This window comes from Entelurus aequoreus, linkage group LG18 (assembly GCF_033978785.1).
Source record: "Entelurus aequoreus isolate RoL-2023_Sb linkage group LG18, RoL_Eaeq_v1.1, whole genome shotgun sequence".
Taxonomy (NCBI): domain Eukaryota; kingdom Metazoa; phylum Chordata; class Actinopteri; order Syngnathiformes; family Syngnathidae; genus Entelurus; species Entelurus aequoreus.
Window position 1 is genome coordinate 34,645,062 of NC_084748.1, and position 20,680 is coordinate 34,665,741.

The 20,680-nt window shown below is 37.1% G+C and overlaps 1 protein-coding gene across 2 annotated transcripts in view; it reads left to right on the forward strand.

Moving 5' to 3' along the window:
• Positions 1 to 3,771: 3,771 nt before the first annotated feature.
• prr36a (proline rich 36a) overlaps positions 3,772 to 20,680 on the forward strand; it is a 43,216-nt gene continuing 26,307 nt past the window's right edge. Inside the window, exon 1 of one of the 2 annotated variants that reach the window (XM_062027040.1) lies at positions 3,772 to 3,947. Coding sequence is in view for 1 of the 2 variants with exons in the window: in XM_062027037.1 (XP_061883021.1) it covers positions 4,199 to 4,240 (42 nt within the window). In the remaining variant the exon portion in view is untranslated. Of the gene's footprint in view, positions 3,948 to 4,183; positions 4,241 to 20,680 lie in introns of those variants that run through there. The other variant, XM_062027037.1, reaches the window with a different exon arrangement.

A 20,680-nucleotide genomic window follows, 5' to 3' on the forward strand; every position in this document is an offset into this window, starting at 1 on the left:
GAATTCTAGCTGTAAATATACTCTCCTCTTAACCACGCCCTTAGCCACGCCCCAACCACGCCCCCCCCCCCCCCCCCCCACACACCTCCCGATATTGGAGGTCTCAAGGTTGGCAAGTATGATTTACATCTAACACAATTTCCCAACTCATATGGAAACGGGGTTTGTAGTAAAGTAGTAAAGTACATAGGCAAGAAACTCAAGTATTCAAGTTATTTTTATATGTACTATTATGTAATGTGTCCAAATACTTTGGAAAAGGAAGGTACGCTCCATCAAATGTCTAACTGCTCATTTTTCTTAAATGGAAGTCTACATTTCAACACATGCTAGTTTAAATGCATTATTGTCACTGTCCAAATACTTTTAGAAATATTTATTATCATTTAAAAAAAGACGTAGGAGGACAAAGTGGAACATTTTACCAGTGAATTGTGAGTGGACTTCAGGGAGAGTTTATGGTTTTCCCCCCTCTTCCTGGCATACAGTCTGCTGTCGAGTGGAAAAGCTGAGGAGAAGAAGAAGAAAGTGTCAGAGAAAGACGCGCACACACACACACACACACACACACACACACACACACACACACACACACACACACACACACACACGGGTCAGATTGTGCACTTTTGTCTGAAACGGTTCTATTCTCTTGCTTTCTTACAACCTCCAAGTTTGACAAAAAGAACATAACAGTCTTGTCCCATTCAATTATTTTCTCTTTGTGTGTGTGTGTGTGTGTGTGTGTGTGTGTGTGTGTGTGTGTGTGTGTGTGTGTGTGTGTGTGTGTGTGTGTGTGTGTGTGTGTGTGTGTGTGTGTGTGTGTGTGTGTGTGTGTGTGTGTGTGTGTGTGTGTGTGTGTGCCTATTCATTGATGTCTATTGTGGAGGCAGCAGCTGCAGCTCCACAGAAGAAACAAGCCATTGAGGTCTTTGTACCAATGTGGAAGTGGACTCTACTAATATATTTGATGCACATTTTAGGGATGATCTTTGTCATTTATCTGCAAATACAAGTGGAAATATTATAGCGATGTTTTTTCATCTTTCCTGGAGATTAAATGCATTTGAAACAGCTGTTGTTTGTTGAAGAACTTGGACTTTTTCCTGACTCAATGATAACAGAAAGTATCCAACTTAAAATATTTTCCCTGAGCAAAATCTCAGGATAATTTCCTGGATATTCGGTTTTCAGTAATGGATATATATTTGTTAGAAGTCACATTTGTGAATAGTCAAGTGGTTTTATTATTTCAACAGCAGGAATGTGTGTTCAGTAATAATCCCTCTTCAATTGTGTTCTTTAAAAGTAACGGCATACACACTGAATTCAATTAATTTAAATCAGGGGTGTCCAAAGGGCATGTAAAATGTAGATAAATATAATTTTAAGTTTTTGTAAATTATGTATTCCAGTGTTTGTATTTTTTGAGTATGTGAATATATAGAGTATATAAATTTAGTACATCTATAATACAGATAATATATATATATAAAGATTGTATGTATGTATATAGGTGTGTGTGTGTGTGTGCACGCGTATATATACAGTACATATGGATGTTATATATATTTATTTTTTTCCTAAAATAAATAAATACATTTAAAAAATATATATATATATATAAATATATATACATACATAATATAGATAAGTGTGATTTGTACTTTTTTTAATTTATATATTTCTATTTTTGTTATTTAAAATTTTTTTCACAAAATAAAAATATATATTATATATTTATATTTTTAAAACATGTATGATAAAATTGCTAAATGTTATCTAACCTTTTTTGTAATCTATGCGTTTTTAAATATTTTTTAATTACAATTTTCACCCATCCATCCATTTTCTACCGCTTGTCCCTTTCGCACAATAAAAATACCATATACATCTGTGGTCCCCTCCAAGGTTTCTCATTGTTATCCCATTGGGTTGAGTTTTTTCTTGCCCTGATGTGGGATCTGAGCCGAGGATGTCGTTGTGGCTTGTGCAGCCCTTTGAGACACTCGTGATTTAGGGCTATACACAGTAAGTAAACATTGATTGATTGATTGATTGATGTATAATATATATGTATTTTATACATAACTTGACATACATACGTACATATACATGTATTTGATGTATATGTATGTGTGTTTATATATATATATATATATATATATATACCGTATTTTTCGGAGTATAAGTCGCTCCGGAGTATAAGTCGCACCGGCCGAAAATGCATAATAAAGAAGAAAAAAAACATAAATAAGTCGCACTGGAGTATAATTCGCATTTTTTGGGGAAATGTATTTGATAAAACCCAACACCAAGAATAGACATTTGAAAGACAATTTAAAATAAATAAAGAATAGTGAACAACAGGCTGAATAAGTGTACGTTATATGACGCATAAATAACCAACTGAGAACGTGCCTGGTATGTTAACGTAACATATTATGGTAAGACTCATTCAAATAACTATAACATATAGAACATGCTATACGTTTACCAAACAATCTGTCACTCCTAATCGCTAAATCCCATGAAATCTTATACGTCTAGTCTCTTACGTGAATGAGCTAAATAATATTATTTGATATTTTACGGTAATGTGTTAATCATTTCCCACATAAGTCGCTCCTGAGTATAAGTCGCACCCCTGGCCAAACTACGAAAAAAACTGCGACTTATAGTCCGAAAAATACGGTATATATATATATATATATATACCGTATATATATAGCTCAGTTGGTAGAGTGGCCATGCCAGCAACTTGAGGGTTGCAGGTTCGATCCCCGCTTCCGCCATCCTAGTCACTGCCGTTGTGTCCTTGGGCAAGACACTTTACCCACCTGCTCCCAGTGCCACCCACACTGGTTTAAATGTAACTTAGATATTGGGTTTCACTATGTAAAGCGCTTTGAGTCACTAGATAAAAAGCGCTATATAAATATAATTCACTATATATATAAATATATATATATATATATATATATATATATATATATATATATATATATATATATATATATATATATATATACGTAGCCGAGCTAAATTTTATTTTATTTTATTTTAATTTTGGTCAATTATTCACATCATTTTTTGTTGTGAACTTCCCCAAAAGTGTTTCTCATTGTAAATAGGTTCCACTGTATTATTTTCCGTTACATACCTTTTTGTTTCCCTGGGGGGTGATTTGGTGTCGCACCTTTGTGACCAGCCTCAGTGAGCACTGACGCTCGGAGCTGTGGAGAGAGATTCTGTTTGCCGTGGACTGTGTGTGACGCGCTGTTTTTGTTTTTTTTCAAAAAAAAGGTGAATAAATCCCCATGATTGAACTCCGGTGTGTGCGCCTCACTAAGAAGATACACAACGCAGAACACTGACTGTTCCATATATATATATATATATATATACATATATAAATGTGTGTGTGTCTGTAATTGTAACTTTTTTGTCAATTGAATACTTTTTCTTTTTTTTATCACTAAAAATTTAAAAAATAAATGAATAAATAAAGTGGCCCCTACATTCTTTAATTTTAGTATAAGGCTCTTGGTGAGAAAAAAAAAATAAAAAAAATGTCTTTGTTTAAAATAATAAAACTGGTGAAGCCTCTTCAGATCTCGCGATAGCCCCCTGTTGGTGACGTCAATAATTTGCATATACACCGGTCCTTTTCCTTGATTGGCCTGTGGCGGGGGTTGATTTGCATATCTCGCTTCTGGCCACCACGCTTCCCCTCTTGGAACCCCCCCCCCCCTCCCCTCCCCGTTCCCCCCCGCCCACATCCTTTATGAAGGAGGAAAGCTTGCCGCCGTTCAAAACCAACGTGGAGACAAGGACGCTGAGCGAGGGGGACGCGCCTCTATTGTTACCACTGCAACATATTTCGGGTGGTTTTTTTTTGGTGTGTTTTCTTTATCCCAGCAAAGCAGGCTGATTGATTCTGAAAGGTAAGAACAATTTATATGTCGTGACGTCTCTGGCGCATACTTCTTTTCGTCAATGACACAAACACAGCAAGCAGAATTATCATATGCGTGTGTTTTTGTGACAATTGGTTGAAAACAGCGTGTTTGTGAGATAATTGCTTCAAAAAGAATATGCCTCCAGGCGTCGCATCTGTTTGCTAGATGTGGTGATGGACATGCTAGCGTGTCACGGTGCACCAGGACGGCGTTTCTCGCTGTGTTTGTAGCCGCACATGGAGCATTGTGGCGGGCTAAGTTGGAGACCTGCCATTGCGGTGTGTGTGTGTCTTCATTTTATTATTCTAAGCATGTTTTTAACGCCTTTAGCAGGTTGCCACACACCGGGACTGCAGCTAAACCAGACAGGATGTTTGTCCCAAGCGACAAATGGTATTATTAAAACTCCTCGTCAACCACCAGGCACCCTCCCTTTAACACACAAACAATGTCAGACTACCTTAAAGGTTCCAGACAGGCTCCCAATAACACCCATATAATATGACGAGTTGAAAAATATAAAGTTGACCAATATAATTTAGGTAGTAAAGCAAATTCAGGTCGCAAATTGTCAAGATAACGACGGTTAAAATTGACTCCAGTTTAGTATTGATTGATTGATTGAGACTTTTATTAGTAGATTGCACAGTACATATTCCGTACAATTGACCACTAAATGGTAACACCCGAATACGTTTTTCAACTTGTTTAAGTCGGGGTCCACGTTAATCAATTCATGGTATGGTTTGTTTGGCCAAGTGTTAACCCAAGACCAGGCTATACTTGTCAATCAATAGAGATGTTGAAGTGTGATGATGATCTCTCATCGACCAAAAACAATTACTGCTATAGATGGCTCACACATGCTTGTAGTGTCTGTTGGAACACAAATTAATGTTTAAGATGGACAAACACTTTTCAAGCATTATACATGCAGAATGTCTGCAACCTGTGGACGACAGAACAGACCGTGGACAATAAGGAAGCTTTTAATGATGTTTGTTTCTATAATTATAAAGCTTTATTATTATTATTTACGATTGATTAAAGCAGTACAGTAATTTGACAATGAGCCCCAAGTATGTGTTTTTACTTCCATCTAATATAGGTGCTCATAAAATAAATTAACTTCCGAATTGTAATTCTTTTTCCCCCAGATTCAAATTAAATCATGATTTTTTAAAAATCTTTTTTTTGCTATTTTTTTAGGAATCAGTTTTTAAATTGTCGTTTTTATGTTATCTCTTATGCATTATACGTCCGCAACATAGAGGTTTGTAACCTGTTTTGAAAGTTTTTTTTTTACTATACCAGATAAAACAAATTGCTAGAATGGGTTTGATTTTAATTGAGAATCGCGGTGAATCGGAACAAATCGTAGGGAGCTCAAAGATTCCCACATATACAATCTCATGCCTACATTTGTCTTTGTAGTGTAAAACTAGTAAAAAATCCACACAGTATTAATCATTTTCCAGTTCTTGATGAAATCCTACTTCTTTAGTTTAAGGTTACAAGGAACACTTAAAACGTGGATCACAAGTTGATTCACATCGTAGCGGCGTGGCGAAGTTGGTAGAGTGGCCGTACCAGCAATCGGAAGGTTGCTGGTTACTGGGGTTCAATCCCCACCTTCTACCATCCTAGTCACGTCCGTTGTGTCCTTGGGCAAGACACTTCACCCTTGCTCCTGATGGCTGCTGGTTAGCGCCTTGCATGGCAGCTCCCGCCATCAGTGTGTGAATGGGTGAATGTGGAAATACTGTCAAAGCGCTTTGAGTACCTTGAAAAGCGCTATACAAGTATAGCCCATTTATTAACTTTTACAGCTGCTTCATGAAAAAGATGCCGTGAATTCAGGCATTTTAAGCCCCAACAAATCACCAAAAAAGCCAGTGAAATCCTGGAGGGACTGATAAATTGTGTTTAAACTTTTTAAAGCTCTGCTTTACTTGCCTGTCATACATCATCAGTATTGTAGTTGTACTTATTGGTAAAAGTGTAGACTTCTTCCAAAGACAAAATTATGCATGGTGATGATTTAAGAAAAAAGGTCTCCTATAAATTCACTTCCGAATTGTAATTATTTTTCCCCCAGATTCAAATCCAATCATGATTTTAAAAAATTATTTTTTTGCTATTTTTTTAGGAATCAGTTTTTAAATGGTCGGTTTTATGTTATCTCCATTTGAAAGTTTTTTTTTTTACTATACCAGATAAAAGAAATTGCTAGAATGGGTTTGATTTTAATTGAGAATCGCGGTGAATCGGAACAAATCGTAGGGAGCTCAAAGATTCCCACGTATACAATCTCATGCCTACATTTGTCTTTGTAGTGTAAAACTAGTAAAACATCCACACAGTATTAATCATTTTCCAGTTCTTGATGAAATCCTACTTCTTTAGTTTAAGGTTACAAGGAACACTTAAAACGTGGATCACAAATAAAATCACAAGTTGATTCACATCGTAACTTTTACAACTGCTTCATGAAAAAGATGCAGTGAATTCAGGCATTTTAAGCCCCAACAAATCACCAAAAAAGCCAGTGAAATCCTGGAGGGACTGATAAATTGTGTTTAAACTTTTTAAAAGCTCTGCTTTACTTGCCTGTCATACATCATCAGTAGAGATGTCCGATAATATCGGCCTGCCGATATTATCGGCCGATATATGCGTTAAAATGTAAAAAAAAAAATTTAAATTTTTTTTTATTAAATCAACATAGAAAACACAAGATACACTTACAATTAGTTCACCAACCCAAAAAACCTCCCTCCCCCATTTACACTCATTCACACAAAAGGGTTGTTTCTTTCTGTTATTAATATTCTGGTTCCTACATTATATATCAATATATATCAATACAGTCTGCAAGGGATACAGTCCGTAAGCACACATGATTGTGCGTGCTGCTGGTCCACTAATAGTACTAACCTTTAACAGTTAATTTTACTAATTTTCATTCATTACTAGTTTCTATGTAACTGTTTTTATATTGTTGTACTTTCTTTTTCATTCAAGAAAATGTTTTTAATTTATTTATCTTATTTTACTAATTTTTTAAAAAAGTACCTTATCTTCATCATACCTGGTTGTCCAAATTAGGCATAATAATGTGTTAATTCCACGACTGCATATATCGGTTGATATCGGTATCGGTTGATATCGGTATCTGTAATTAAAGAGTTGGACAATATCGGATATCGGCAAAAAGCCATTATCGGACATCCCTAATCATCAGTATTGTAGTTGTACTTATTGGTAAACGTGTAGACTTCTTCCAAAGACAAAATTATACATGGTGATGATTTTTAAAAAAAAGGTCTCCTATCTAGCAAAGTGAAACCAAAATTCTTATCCTCTCCCCTTCCATGCAGTTTCTTATAAGTGCACAGGCAAACAATTGTTAATGATTACATAACCTCATTGGCAGTTAATAATCAAGCTTGTGAGTTGATGAACAGGATGTCATAATGTGCGCCATTTATTGATGGTTTCAAGGTTGAAACCTGGCAAACACACTAATATTTTATGAGTTTCTTTAATGCCTGACGATTACATAATCTATTGTCGTGGGCATGCCTGGGTGTGTTGGGCGGGGCTTTGTGAGTCTGCTGGGATTCACAAAGGTCATTATCATGCGCACATGTCAACACCGCTACTGCTGAGGTCTTGGGTGGCTTGTCAAAGGGGGCGTGAAAGCATGTGTGAAGCCCTTTGGATTCCCAGGTTGGCCATAGTTTCAACTGCTTAGCCACAATCCTGTGTCCCAATTCAGGGGCCTCCCACGCTCGAAAGCTAAAGAGTGATGCAGCCTGCTTGTGCTTAAATCATCCTGTTGGTGCCGTCCCAACATTTAATCTTGCACAGAGTGTGTACTCCTTGATCCTGAACGCCTTGTATCATTAAAAATCTGATCGAATTCTAAGTGGAATCACTCACCAAATTCCATTCTTTTATTGAGTCAATTCTTACCCTGAAAGTCATGCTTTCTTACCACTCCAATGACAACTTGGAAGACACTGTTTATTTAGACTGTTTATTTCAGGCGTGGCCAAGTAGTAGAGTTTGCAATAGTGGGTCACTGTGTCATTTTAAAGAAGTACTTACTGTATGACACACATTTTGGAATTGTTAGACTGTGAAATTGTTCATTTGATAAACCAGTCACAAGGGGTGCTCAAAAAATTAACCAGGTCGTGTTTTATTTATTCTGATTCTTAATCGATTAATAATGTTCGATAATCGATTTAAAATATATATGAACAGTAAAAAAAATTTTGCGAATGTTTTTAAGAATCAATGTTTAGATTAAAAACCTGAAGCTATTATCAATAATACTGATACGGTTAAAAGCATTTAAAAAATTAAGTGGTTCTTGTTTAAACACTGAAAATGGCACAAGTATGCCAGTCATTTGTGAAAGGTGCATATGTAACCCGTCTGTTTCCACCCCATTCACGCTGCCTGGGGATCGAACCTGGGTCTGCAGATTAGAGAGTCGAAGGCGCTGGTAAAGGAGCCAAAAGCCCGCGCTTTCAGCTTGCTGAACGCAAATCTTAACGTGGCAAGGAGTAGGGTTGACACACAACCACATAGCTGGTCTTGTCAAAGAGTCTATACCACTAAGGAAGTATAGGGCTCTTAAGTGTGACGTGGAAACGCAATGCATTGTGGTTGTTGTTGGCGTTTGAATAGCTTATTTACATTACTGAATGCAGGACTCTGTCCTAAAGTTATTTTCTTTCACAAGTTCAAATCATGGCGCGGGTGTGCGACATCATTAACTGCCACAACAGTTGTCATGATCGTTTCAGGAAAAAAAACGATTTGGTGAAATTTGTCTCATATCTAACGTAGAAGCAAAGCCAAGTGAGATGATCAAACGTCACTTTTAACGCTATAACCTGGTACATGTTGGTGTGTTCACGGCCTTTTCACACTGGTAAGTTTGAATCAAAGCCTGATTTTTAGGACTCTGTCCTAAAGTTTTGTTATTTTCTTTCACAAGTTCAAATCATGGCGCGGGTGTGCGACATCATTAACTGCCACAATAGTTGTCATGATCGTTTCAGGAAAAAAACGATTTGGTGAAATTTGTCTCATATCTAGCGTAGAAGCAAAGCCAAGTGAGATGATCAAACGTCACTTTTAACGCTATAACCTGGTACATGTTGGTGTGTTCACTGCTTTTTCACACTGGTAAGTTTGAATCAAAGCCTGATTTATTCTGTTGCACCTTCAGCATTTAGTAGTATGTTAGCTAAGCTATTCCTGTGGTTATGAATACTGTACAGTATTTGGGGGGAAAAAGCTACGTTCCTATTAAGAACGAAGATTTTATATATTTTCCACATTAATGTACAGTGTATTTTGTGGACTTGAAATGTATTTAGTTTGGAACAAATTTCTCCAGGAGATACCACACAGTGACAAGTCCTGTTGATTTGCCTCTTAAAGGACGACCGTCTTTTTTTCTGATGTAGAATTCCAAGGTCTTGATGACACACTCAAAGTTGGTTTGTCCGCGAGCCTTTAACATGGCATTCTAAAATGTTTCGCCTGTATAAAAACTGACTTCGTTGATGACCGAGAAACGGGACGTGTTCAGCAGCTAGCTCAAATCTTGTCTATTGGACGTGGTGATATGGATCAATTCCACCAATTTTAATTTTTTTTTTAATTTAGCAAGGCTTTGGAGCAGGGTCCAATTTGTTTTGGTACAGTGCCTTGATTTTTTTTTTTTTCTTTCGTACAATCTATTTTAAGCCAGTTTGTTGCTCTCTCACCCTCACAATACTGCTGGTTGAGTAAAGCCATGTCCAGCAACAATGGCTACACAGCCCCCACGATGCATTGCGAAATCACGTGCCCTTTCAAGACCTTTATAAAGTACACCCTCAGTTAACAGTTGGTGGCCATGCATAATTTGGGCACACTATGGGAAAAGTGAGAACTTATAAAAAGGTGGTGGTCTGTATGCGGAACTTTAAAAAACACAAATGTGTTTACAGCATCGTCGTTTCCTAAATGTGGCCTCAGTCCCACATATATCTGCCACATGAAACACTTCTATCTTTTATCCCTCAGAAAACAAAGGAAACACCTGCAGGTTGCTGGGAACAATGCTGGACTGTACATTATGCAATCCCAATCAACCGGTCTCTTACAATTCAGTCCTTCACCAATTTCTATACTACTGTCTGTTTAGCATTCATATTCCAGCATTGTATGTTTGCTGTTGAAACCTGGTGTGACCACACAGGAACCCAAGCTCTCAGCTATGGTTTTACAGTTAGTACTTCCCTGCTCATTAGGATTAAGTGGTGAATGCTGGCACTGCACTTTTAAGGCTCTCAGTCCGTCTGGCACTGTAAGACTGAACAAAGTATACCTTAATTATGAGTAAATCAGCACTGATTTGGGAAGCTGGGTTTATTGTTTAAGAAACCGACTTTACATAAAAGTTTCTCTTAATGTGGAAGGTTTTCTATCATGGTTGGACTTTTGGTGCAGTTCTGGTATTGGATCGCCTTTGCTACTACTGGAATACCAAAATTAAGTATCAAGGCTAAATTGTTGCGCTCAGCTGATATAGTGAATACTATAAGTATCTTACTCAGTGTCAGGAGTGTGACTATGAGAGATGCAGGGTGTCAAGATTTGGATTGAATGGCCTCAGTTTCCCCTTTGGCGTCGTGGGCGCAGTAACTGATCAGGCCCTCTTCTCTCCAGCAACATATTGACGATCTGTCTGCATGAATGCGGTCAGTTGGCTGTTTTGTTTTACTTTGCTGAGGCTGTCAAAATCCCTGCATCCATTATCAACTGCTTATCCGAGTCTGAGCCAGGAAGACCTAACTTCTTTCCCTAGCCACCTCCTTCAGTTTCACTGGCGGCAGTCAGAGTGTGAGGCTAGAAGTCTTCTAGCGCTTCCAGTTTGAAAACTGCTGGGCTATGACAAATTAGGTGTATTGCCCACAGCGCAGTGTCCTTCCCTCTGATTTGGCATGCCTGCATCATTTCATTCACTCGAGAGTTTTCCAAGAAGCATCCTTTTGACATGGAGTGGGCTACTATTCTTGAGTACCGACTCCCTCTTCATCTATACTAGGCCTCGGCCGATATTTGATAAGTCAATTAACGGACAAAATTAAGTCAATAAGTTAAATCACCACATGCATTCTTCAAGAGCATTCATGCTTTTCGTCGCTTTCAGCAACTATGCGCGTTTGTAACATGGCGGAATGAAAATAAGTGGGTGAATCATCTTGTCATTAAGTGTCTTTCACTCTTTGTGCGGCGAGGAGAGGCCGCTGGCCTGCTAGTATCACACAGTGCAGCTAGTTAGCATGTGTAAGCTAACATGGACAAAATTATCACAAAACGAAACGCCACTGCACGAATGTGGGAATATTTCAGTTTAAACCTATTGGAACAAGATGAGCCTATCAACACCGAGGAGTCAGTTTACCAAATGTGCGCAAATACAACAAACCTGCACGCCCACTTCAAAGACAACCACTCGACATTCCACATGAACTTTGTGTCTGGTGACCATGTCAGTGTCAACAAAACTTTGCAAAATAGTGTGCACTCATAGAAAGTGTGGTTAACACATTGCCAAAGACATGCTGCCATTTAATACTGTTGAAAAACTACAATTTCAAAAAGCGCTGCAAGTGTTTGACAGACACTTATCATGTTGTCATGTCACGATAGTGTTCCTCATGCCGAATCTTTTTGCATATGACCTGTTATTACATCTGCTTATGTTGTAGTTTGTTACTCCGCTCTTTTGTTTAAAAAGGTCCTAACTTGCCTGTCAGTTAAGTAAGCTGTATTTTCATTTGCACTTTAATTTTGACATTTTGATTAAGAAACAGTCATTACTAATTTAGATTATTTTTGCACTACATAATTGTATGTAATTGTATTTTTCGTCAGTTATTTGAGTCCTTTTTATGCCGTATATTTGGTTAGAATACTGGTACTTATTTTTCTAATTAGCCTGACCTAAATATAAGGTTTTTGTGTTGGATAAATAATAATCTTTGTGATTAACACATGCTTTCATATCATTTAACAAGATTGCAAACTCTAGTTTGGTAGATAGAATTATTGAATATGATTAAAATCATGAGTAGGATTACTAATTCAGTGTTAATATTTGAGTGGGCCTCAAGGTGAACAAGGTTAAATACTGATCTATAAGGTATAGGATCTACATTTTCTGATTTTGAGTCCTGATATAGTTTGACAATAGCAAGTATCTAAACACATTTTTCTAAAGCTTATCTTATTAAGTTTAGAATTTGCTAGTATTGTTGTAAATCAGATGATGCTGCACACATTAAAAAAAGTGGCTAGTGGACAATAACTAAAAAAATCAAAAACTATTATTGGCACCATTGGCGTTGTTAGGCCTATTTTAGGGGGGCTCAAGCCCCCCTAAAATGTTCTTAAGACCCCCTAAATAATTTGGTGTTAAAAAAAAAAAAAATTTTTATTTTTACAAATACATGCCGACATATTCATTATAATGTGGCCCGAATATGAGTTTAAATAAATAATCATATAACCTGTCATTATTCACTCAGTTTCCCCTCACTTCATAGTGTCAGGTAGAGAGCCCCTTTAGTGCGTCGGTATCCAATCCATTCCACTTGTTCATATAGAAAATGCCCACATCACTCAAAATCCAGTCCGCATTTTCTCTGCGACCTTGCTTGCGGTCCTGCAGGTGTACGAAGCACATTAGCAGACAGCACTGCAGAACAAGAACCTTGTGTCTGTGATTGTAAATAATTTAGTTTTTAAGTTTTGTGTTTCTTGCAGAATCTATATAAAATAATATACATTAGCCCAGGGGTCACCAACCTTTTTGAAACCAAGGGCTACTTCTTGGGTACTGATTAATGCGAAGGGCTACCAGTTAGATACACACTTAAATAAATTGCCAGAAGTAGCCAATTTGCTCAATTTACCTTTAACTCTGTTATTATTAATAATTAATGATATTTATCTTTTGTAGAAACACTGATCATCTTAATGATTTCTCACAATTAATATATATAGAAACAGATAAATATCAATATGCAACACTTTATTTTTATATTTTCTCTAAGTGCACATTTTTCAAATTTAACATTTTCAAATGATCACTTCTAAGACAGTCTTGTGAAATCACAATATCCCATTTTAACTAGCTAGCCACTAACATTTTTTGACAAATCATGAATTACTTTGCACCATGTTTGTACAAATAATAACTCATATAAAATACAAAAGTAAACTCTCAAATTTTTAAATCATGTCACATTTTGAACTGGACACCAAATCTGTTATCGGTTTCTTTGTCAGTTAGTGGGAAGCCTGGCATTGCATGCTGTTAACTAGTGTGTTGTACTCTGGTGTGTAACTTGACACTGCAACTCTGAGTGAGTCTTGCAGATGTGCATCAGTGAGGCGTGTTCTGTGTTTGTTCTTGATGAAGTTTATGTCAGAAAAGGCTGATTCACAAAGATAAGATTTTTCCTCATTGTTTGCGGAACCTTCTTAATCTTTTGGACATATTTTCACAGCAATCTGGCCTTAAGCTTAATTATGATAAATGTAAAATGTTAAGGATCGGAAATCTAAAGGGAACGTCCTTTCGAATGGAATGCAAAGTTCCTGTTTTGTGGACAGATGGACCAGTTAACATACTTGGTGTTGTTGTCCCAGGAAATCTGGAAGATCTAGGCTCAGTAAATTATGATAATCGACTAAGAAAGCTGGACAAAATTATGCAATTATGGAAAGGGAAATCCCTAACCTTGTATGGTAAAATGTCTATTGCCAACTCGTTAATTATTCCTCAATTTATTTATTAGTTTTTGTCATTACCAGCTCCATCACACAACTTTTTTAAGATTTATGAGCGGAGGGTCTTCGATTTTGTCTGGAACGGCAAACCAGAAAAGATTGAAAGAAAGGTTTTGTACAAAGAGTATGAATATGGGGGCCTGAAACTTCTCAACCTTGAAGCTATGTGTCTGTCTTTAAAAGCATCAATTGTTCCAAAGATGTATTTAAACATTGAGTGGTACACAAATGTCCTGTTGGACAAAAAACATGTACTGTATCAAAAGAAATTGTATCCTTTTTTACAAGTGATCCCCTCCCAGAGAGTCTGCTGGGAAACATGGCGGGGTTCATAAAGGAAATAATCCACTCATAGTGGTGTTTTCAATTTTATGTGCCAGAAAAAAGAGACGATATTTTGCAGCAGTTAATATGGATGAACTCTAATATTGTAATAGATGGAAAGCCTTTCTTTTGGAAAAATATGTTTGAAAGAGGAATCATTTTTGTCAATGATATTATCAATGAGAATGGTAAAATTATGAAGTATGATGAATTTAGAGCTATGTATGGTGATGCTTGCTCAAGCTTTTCATTTTATCAACTAACTGGAGTAATTGGGAAAAGATGGAAACAAATAATTAATTATGGAACTACTAAATTATTAGTTTGTAAACCTCTAATAAGAAATTCTAGTTGGCAAAAAGGAAATAAAATAAATAGAAAAATGTATAATTTTTATTTAATAAAGAAATCTTTGAAGGCTGCCTCATACAACACAAATGGAAAATGGGAGGACTTTTTTGACTGCCCGTTGCCATGGGATGCCATATTCAAACTAATCTATAAAACCACTATCGATGTGCAAAATCGTTATTTTCAAATTAAAATTGTTTATAACTTCTTACCCACAGGGAAAATGTTAAAATTATGGAATATGACAGAGTCAGATGATTGCCAATTTTGTTGTCAGGAGCCTGAATCCACCCTGCATTTGTTTTGGTATTGTCATATTGTGTCTTTGTTTTGGGTGGAAGTTGAAAAAATGTGTTTAAGGATTGGTGTGTTTATGAAGCTTAATGTGGTTTCTGTTATTTTAGGAGAGTTCATTGACAATCATCATTTAGTCAATTTAATTATAGTACTCGGTAAAATGTTTATTTTTAAGGCCAAAAACAGATATTCACTTAAAATTACTTTCTTTAAAACATTTATTCAGTATTTTCTAATTTTATAAAGTTACATGGTTAAAAACTATAATGATGCCAAAAAACATTAAAAAAAAGATGAGAAGTCCTCAAAGGCTTATTTTGAAAGTATAATTATGTTTATAGATTATATGATATCTGTTGTTGTGTTCCCTAATTTGAATGACCTGGACATAATCTGGACTGTACATAAATGCTTATTTTGAAAATGTAATTTTGTTTATAAATTATATGCAATCTGTTGTGTTCCCTAATTGTTTTCTGTGTACATGAATGAAGGTGTGTGTTGCTGAGTCCGATTTGGACATTATCTGGACTGGGCCTGGTTTAAAAAACCCTTTAAACAAATCTAATTTCATTGACAACCTGGTCTGTTGAAGTTAAGGCCCTTTTTTTAAAAATAAAATAAGATAAATAAATAAAAAAACGTTTTCTTGGAAAAAAAAGAAAGTAAAACAATATAAAAATAATTACATAAAAAATGGTAATTAATGAAAATGTTAGTGGACCAGCAGCCTATACAATCATGTGTGCTTCAGGGACTGTGTCCCTTGCAGATGTGTTGTCTATGTTGTGGGAACCAGAATATTGGTAGCAGAAAGAAATAACCCCTTTTGTGTGAGTGGGTGTGGATGAGTGTGCATGGGGGAGGTTGTTTGGGTTGATGCACTGATTGAAAGTGTATCTTGTGTTTTTTCTATGTAGATTTAATTTAAAACAATTTTTTTAATTTTTTTTTTTTTTTTTTAGAACAGGCCCGCGGGCGACTCATCTGGTCCTTACGGGCGACCTGGTGCCCGCGGGCACCGCGTTGGTGACCCCTGCATTAGCCTATTGTTAAAATAATGAAAACAACATCATTAAATATATTTGTTTTATTGGGAATTGGATGGATGGATGGATGTATTGTTACATTAATAGCTGTTGTATTATTATAGGATGGCTTGTTAAACATTTCAGAGGGTGGAAAAACCAAGACATTTAATATAAAATGTAAAATGAATAAATACATAAAAAGAAAAAGAAAAAAATAGTTAAAAGCCATCGTCCCAGGGAGCATTTAATTTCGTCCCGTGCATTTTTTTTTACCGTCCCCGGGACGACGGGACTACATTAATCTCAAGCCCTGGAAGTTACATTTTATTGTTTGCATTATTTGTTACAGCATTGCACTTTGAAGATGGTCCCTCAGCTCTTTGACAGCTTTGGCTCTTTTTCAGATCAGCAGACTAAGTTTTTCTTATTTACAGTATATATAAATGTTTCTCATTTCTATTCAGACTTCCATATATATTTAATTTCCTTAACGGCTTTCCATAATATATATATAAATATATTATATACAAGCCAAATTATCCCGACCCAGATATTACTTTAATTCAAGTAATTAAGTAATATTTTCAGGGCTTGAATTTACAACCATTTTAGTCACATATGTGCCCAAAATGTAATCTGTGCAACTTCAAAATATTTGGGAACAAACAATTATTGTACTGTGAGCGAAAGTGGTGGCATTAGCCTCTATGTTGTGAATGAATAGCAGAGAGGCTAATGCCATGACTTTCATTGTGTTTCAGTGTATCTTGAAGAATCATGCAAGTCATTGTTTCTTGTTGATGCTGTAAACAAAATGTCACTGTGCAAACCCATGTTTGTTGTTGTACTGAACACAGATTGAAAATAAACCGACTGAAATAATAATAACAATGATTAATTTCTAAGTCTTTGTTAGCCGTTTGAAGTTTTGTGCTCGTGCGCTACGTTCGCTCGCATCCTGTGCATCTCCTGGGGGCTAAGCCCCCCCCTGTCCTTAAAAGCTAGTGACGCCCCTGATTGGCACCAAGTTGAATCATTTTGGTTTTGCTCTCAAAACCTTCTTGTATCGAGAGACTTATTTACTCCCTGACTTTGTGAACAAAAACCCGAAAAACTATTTTGTATTAAAACCAAGAAAAATATAAATATTGATCTAATCACTTTGGTATAGTTTATTCACTGATACCATACTAGGTATAGATAGTATTGACATCTGGATTGCTCACCCCTACTTTACATTAAAGCTTTAGCGGTTACCTTTTTGTTGTCCTGCTCGGTGTGTGTGTGAAGCATGCTTAGCCATTCCTTTTCCTTTAGTCCTACAGTGATAATGGTACTTGGGATAAACTGGTATCTTTTCAGTCATACTGGTGAGGATTAGTATCTTAGAAAGCGCGTCTTCCAGACGCCACATCTTGCTCCCAAGTTCAAACCGGTGTTTTGGCAAGACACGCACCGTCCTGGAAGTGTGCAACAAGGAATTTTTTCCCTCGGTTGGTTTTGATTAACTTGGCAACCAAACACATCCAGAGTTCATTTAGAACCATTGTTGGACCGGTTGGTTTGGTCCTTATCAGTGTTTGAGTTTCGTGTGCACCACTGACCAAGTGAACTAGACCAAAGGTTGAAGTGCTCTCATACTGAAGAATCCCATGCCCAAATTAATGGTCGCAATGATGACACCCTTGTGGCTTTAAACCTGTGTCTGACCAAAACTACTTTATCAATGGTAGTATCGTTCATCCATATAATTTCCCTTGGTTAGCAGTAACAGCTGCTTCTCCGTCCTGTTGCACCAGTTAATCCACAGCATAAAAAAACCCACCCCCACCATCTTCCAGTGCCACGCCTGAGAGTGTTAGATGGTGTGTAGACAATAGGGCTGGTATCCTCCCCCTCCCCCTCCACAGTATCTTGATGTTAGCTTGATACAAACACTTGTTTTGATTGATACTTGGTCGTCCCCTCTTCCCCTCACAGCATCACCCTAACAACGCTGGCCAACAGGCAGCCTGTTTTCATAACAGCAGGATGTGTGTCGCTGCCAAGTTGAAAACAGATTGTAACCCATTTCCCCATGGCCCATTTGGAAAACTGCACCCTCAATGGCCGCACGTCCTATTCTGGCGGCTTCCCCCCCCTCAAAGGCTAACTGGCTTACTCCATTTAACTTGCTGCCACTCTTAACCACCTGCTCCTAATGGCTTTATTGAGAGGCTTCTAGTCACTTAGCACATGTTGGAGTCCTGTGGGGAATTGATTATGATAATTGAGGGCATTCCCTTTAAAGCATGGCCAAATTATTGTCTTTTTGTTGCCCAGTCAGGCTTCTAAGTTAAAGTAGGTGTAACCATGTCAGGTAGCACAAGTCAAAGTACTTTTTGGGGGGTCTTTTGCCGCCGCTTTGATAACTACAAGAATTGGTAGAGCAGGCAGTGTTGCCGCACCCAAGGCCATCAAACAAAGAAGTAATTAATTATTTAAAAGGAGACTGATGCGCTACAAGACAAACATGGGTTGAATTACTGTGAAAAAGCTCGGTGAATTTTGGCTGCCAATCCACATTTCTATTGTGACACAGTGCCCAAAATGTCCAACTGTCTTCCATAACATCTGATTGTCCACAATCTAGTTGACAAAATGAGACCTTGAGGTTGTATGTGCTGTCCTCCCTGTGTACACTACTGTATCAGCTGATGAAACTAGTCATAACGAGCATGCTTCACATTGCCATTAGCAGTTACTGCTATAGTTCTCTAGTTGTTCAATGCTTTAGCCTCTAGTGTCTAATGTTCCAAGTTGTCAGCCCCGTGGTTGACGGGTCGTTATGAAAACCAAATAGTGAGCATGCAATTAAATGTTATCTAACCTTTGTTTTTGCATTTCCTTATGTTCCTTTGAGTAAATGAGAAATTGATCAAGAGGGAAAAACAAAGGCATGCTTTTTCAATAGAGCTATTATATAGCTCTCTTTCCGTGAAGGAGCTGTATGCACTCAGTGTCTGCTCACAGTATGTTAAGTCATTGGTATTCCAGAAAGTTTTCTGTGTGTGCTCAGCTTTCACTCTGATACCACAAAAACTGCCTTCTATGGCAAGTGGAGCAACAGACCCTTTACATGAACAATTCCCCCACTTCGTTTCACCAAGTGTCTGTTAATAGTAGAAGTGTGGGGGTGTATGCGTGCATGCCCCACCTTTTGGATTCCTGAAAGTTAATGATCTGGTGATCTGGTGGTTTCGTATCGCATTAACTGCTGTTGTGCACTGTGCTGTTGTGCACTGTGTCAATGTTTGATATGACTGCGCCTGCACTGTTTCCTCCACTTTATTGCTAGCTTGGTGCTCCACTAAGGCGATGTCTACACTAAGTCGTTTAACCCCTTAAACTAATAATTATTTAGCTTAAGCCCCGTTTCAGCCACACTAAACCAGCGTTTAAGGTCCCCCTCCTCAGACAAAATTTTACACGGGTAAGTCAGCCGTGTAATTCTTGAATCTCTGCCACTTAGCTTTGTATGGAGTCATTGATCGTTTACAAAGTGAGTTCGGAGAGGAAGTGACGCCAGAAAGACCGCGCTCCACGCAGGAAAAGACATCAGTAAGAACGCGCCACAGGCAGCTTCATAACAAAGATGGAGGCGGATCATCCAGACATGCCCGTGTTTCTCCTTCTACATGTACAGGCGCTTTTGGAAATCACAAATCAATACCTTAAGACAGGGGTGTCCAAACTTTTTCCACTGAGGGCCGCACACTGAAAAATCAAAGCAAGCGGGGGCCATTTTGATATTTTTTTATTTTAAAAACCAATACAATATATGTATAAAAATATACATTAAGGCCTCCACTCAGGCTTGATCCCGGGGACCCCAAAGGGTTTTGGTCCAAAAAATATTTAAAATGTGTCATTATTCAGTATTATTATCTCTAGATCAACATTAGGTCTATCTGTCAATATAAAGTTTTTAAAGATTTAAGTCATATGCTCTTTGTCAAAGAAAACCCTGTTTTTTAATGGAAAAAACACAAAATATGCGATATTTTCACCCAATAAAATTTTTAAGAGGAATATTTCAGATTATATAATAATTGGAGCCTTAAAAAGGTCAATAACTCATAACACCATTGATTTTAATTCATTATTATTTTATGAGCAATGACACTTAAAAACAAATCACACAAAAATTATTGGGGATCCAAAAGGGTCCTACTCATTAAAGTGTTAAAAAATTAATTATACATTTTTTTTACTGTTTACTTTTAACACAATCTCGAGATCAACTTCAGATCTATCCGTCAATTATACGTTGTATTGTTGTTTATATTTTTTGTTTGTTCGTTTTAGGCCCTTCTTTAAAAAAAAAAAAAAAAAAAAGCTCAATTTTTTATATGGCAAACACAAAATATGCAACATTTTCCCAAAAAAATATCTCAAAGTGCAATATTTAATGTGACGTAATTGGAGCCTTGGATAGGTCAATAATTCATAATAACATTGATTTTGATTCATTATTATTTTTTAAAGAAAGAAACAGCCTGCATGGCAGCTTTGTGTTATTAGAGTAAACATTGCAACATGTTCTTGTTACATTTCACCTGTTTGGTCTTTCATACCACTTTTTATGTTTTTAATTTTTTTAATCGTATTTTAAAATGGGCCGTTGGGCCATTAAAAAATGACCTGCGGGCCGTAAATGGCCCCCGGGCCGCACTTTGGACATCCCTGCCTTAAGAGAAGGCAACGGCCGAGTTCAGCTATTTCGGATACAACACTTCTCAGACGGCAAGAGGACTTTCAAATGTCCGGGTCAGCTGTGAGTCTATTTACCGAAAAACTTTGTCC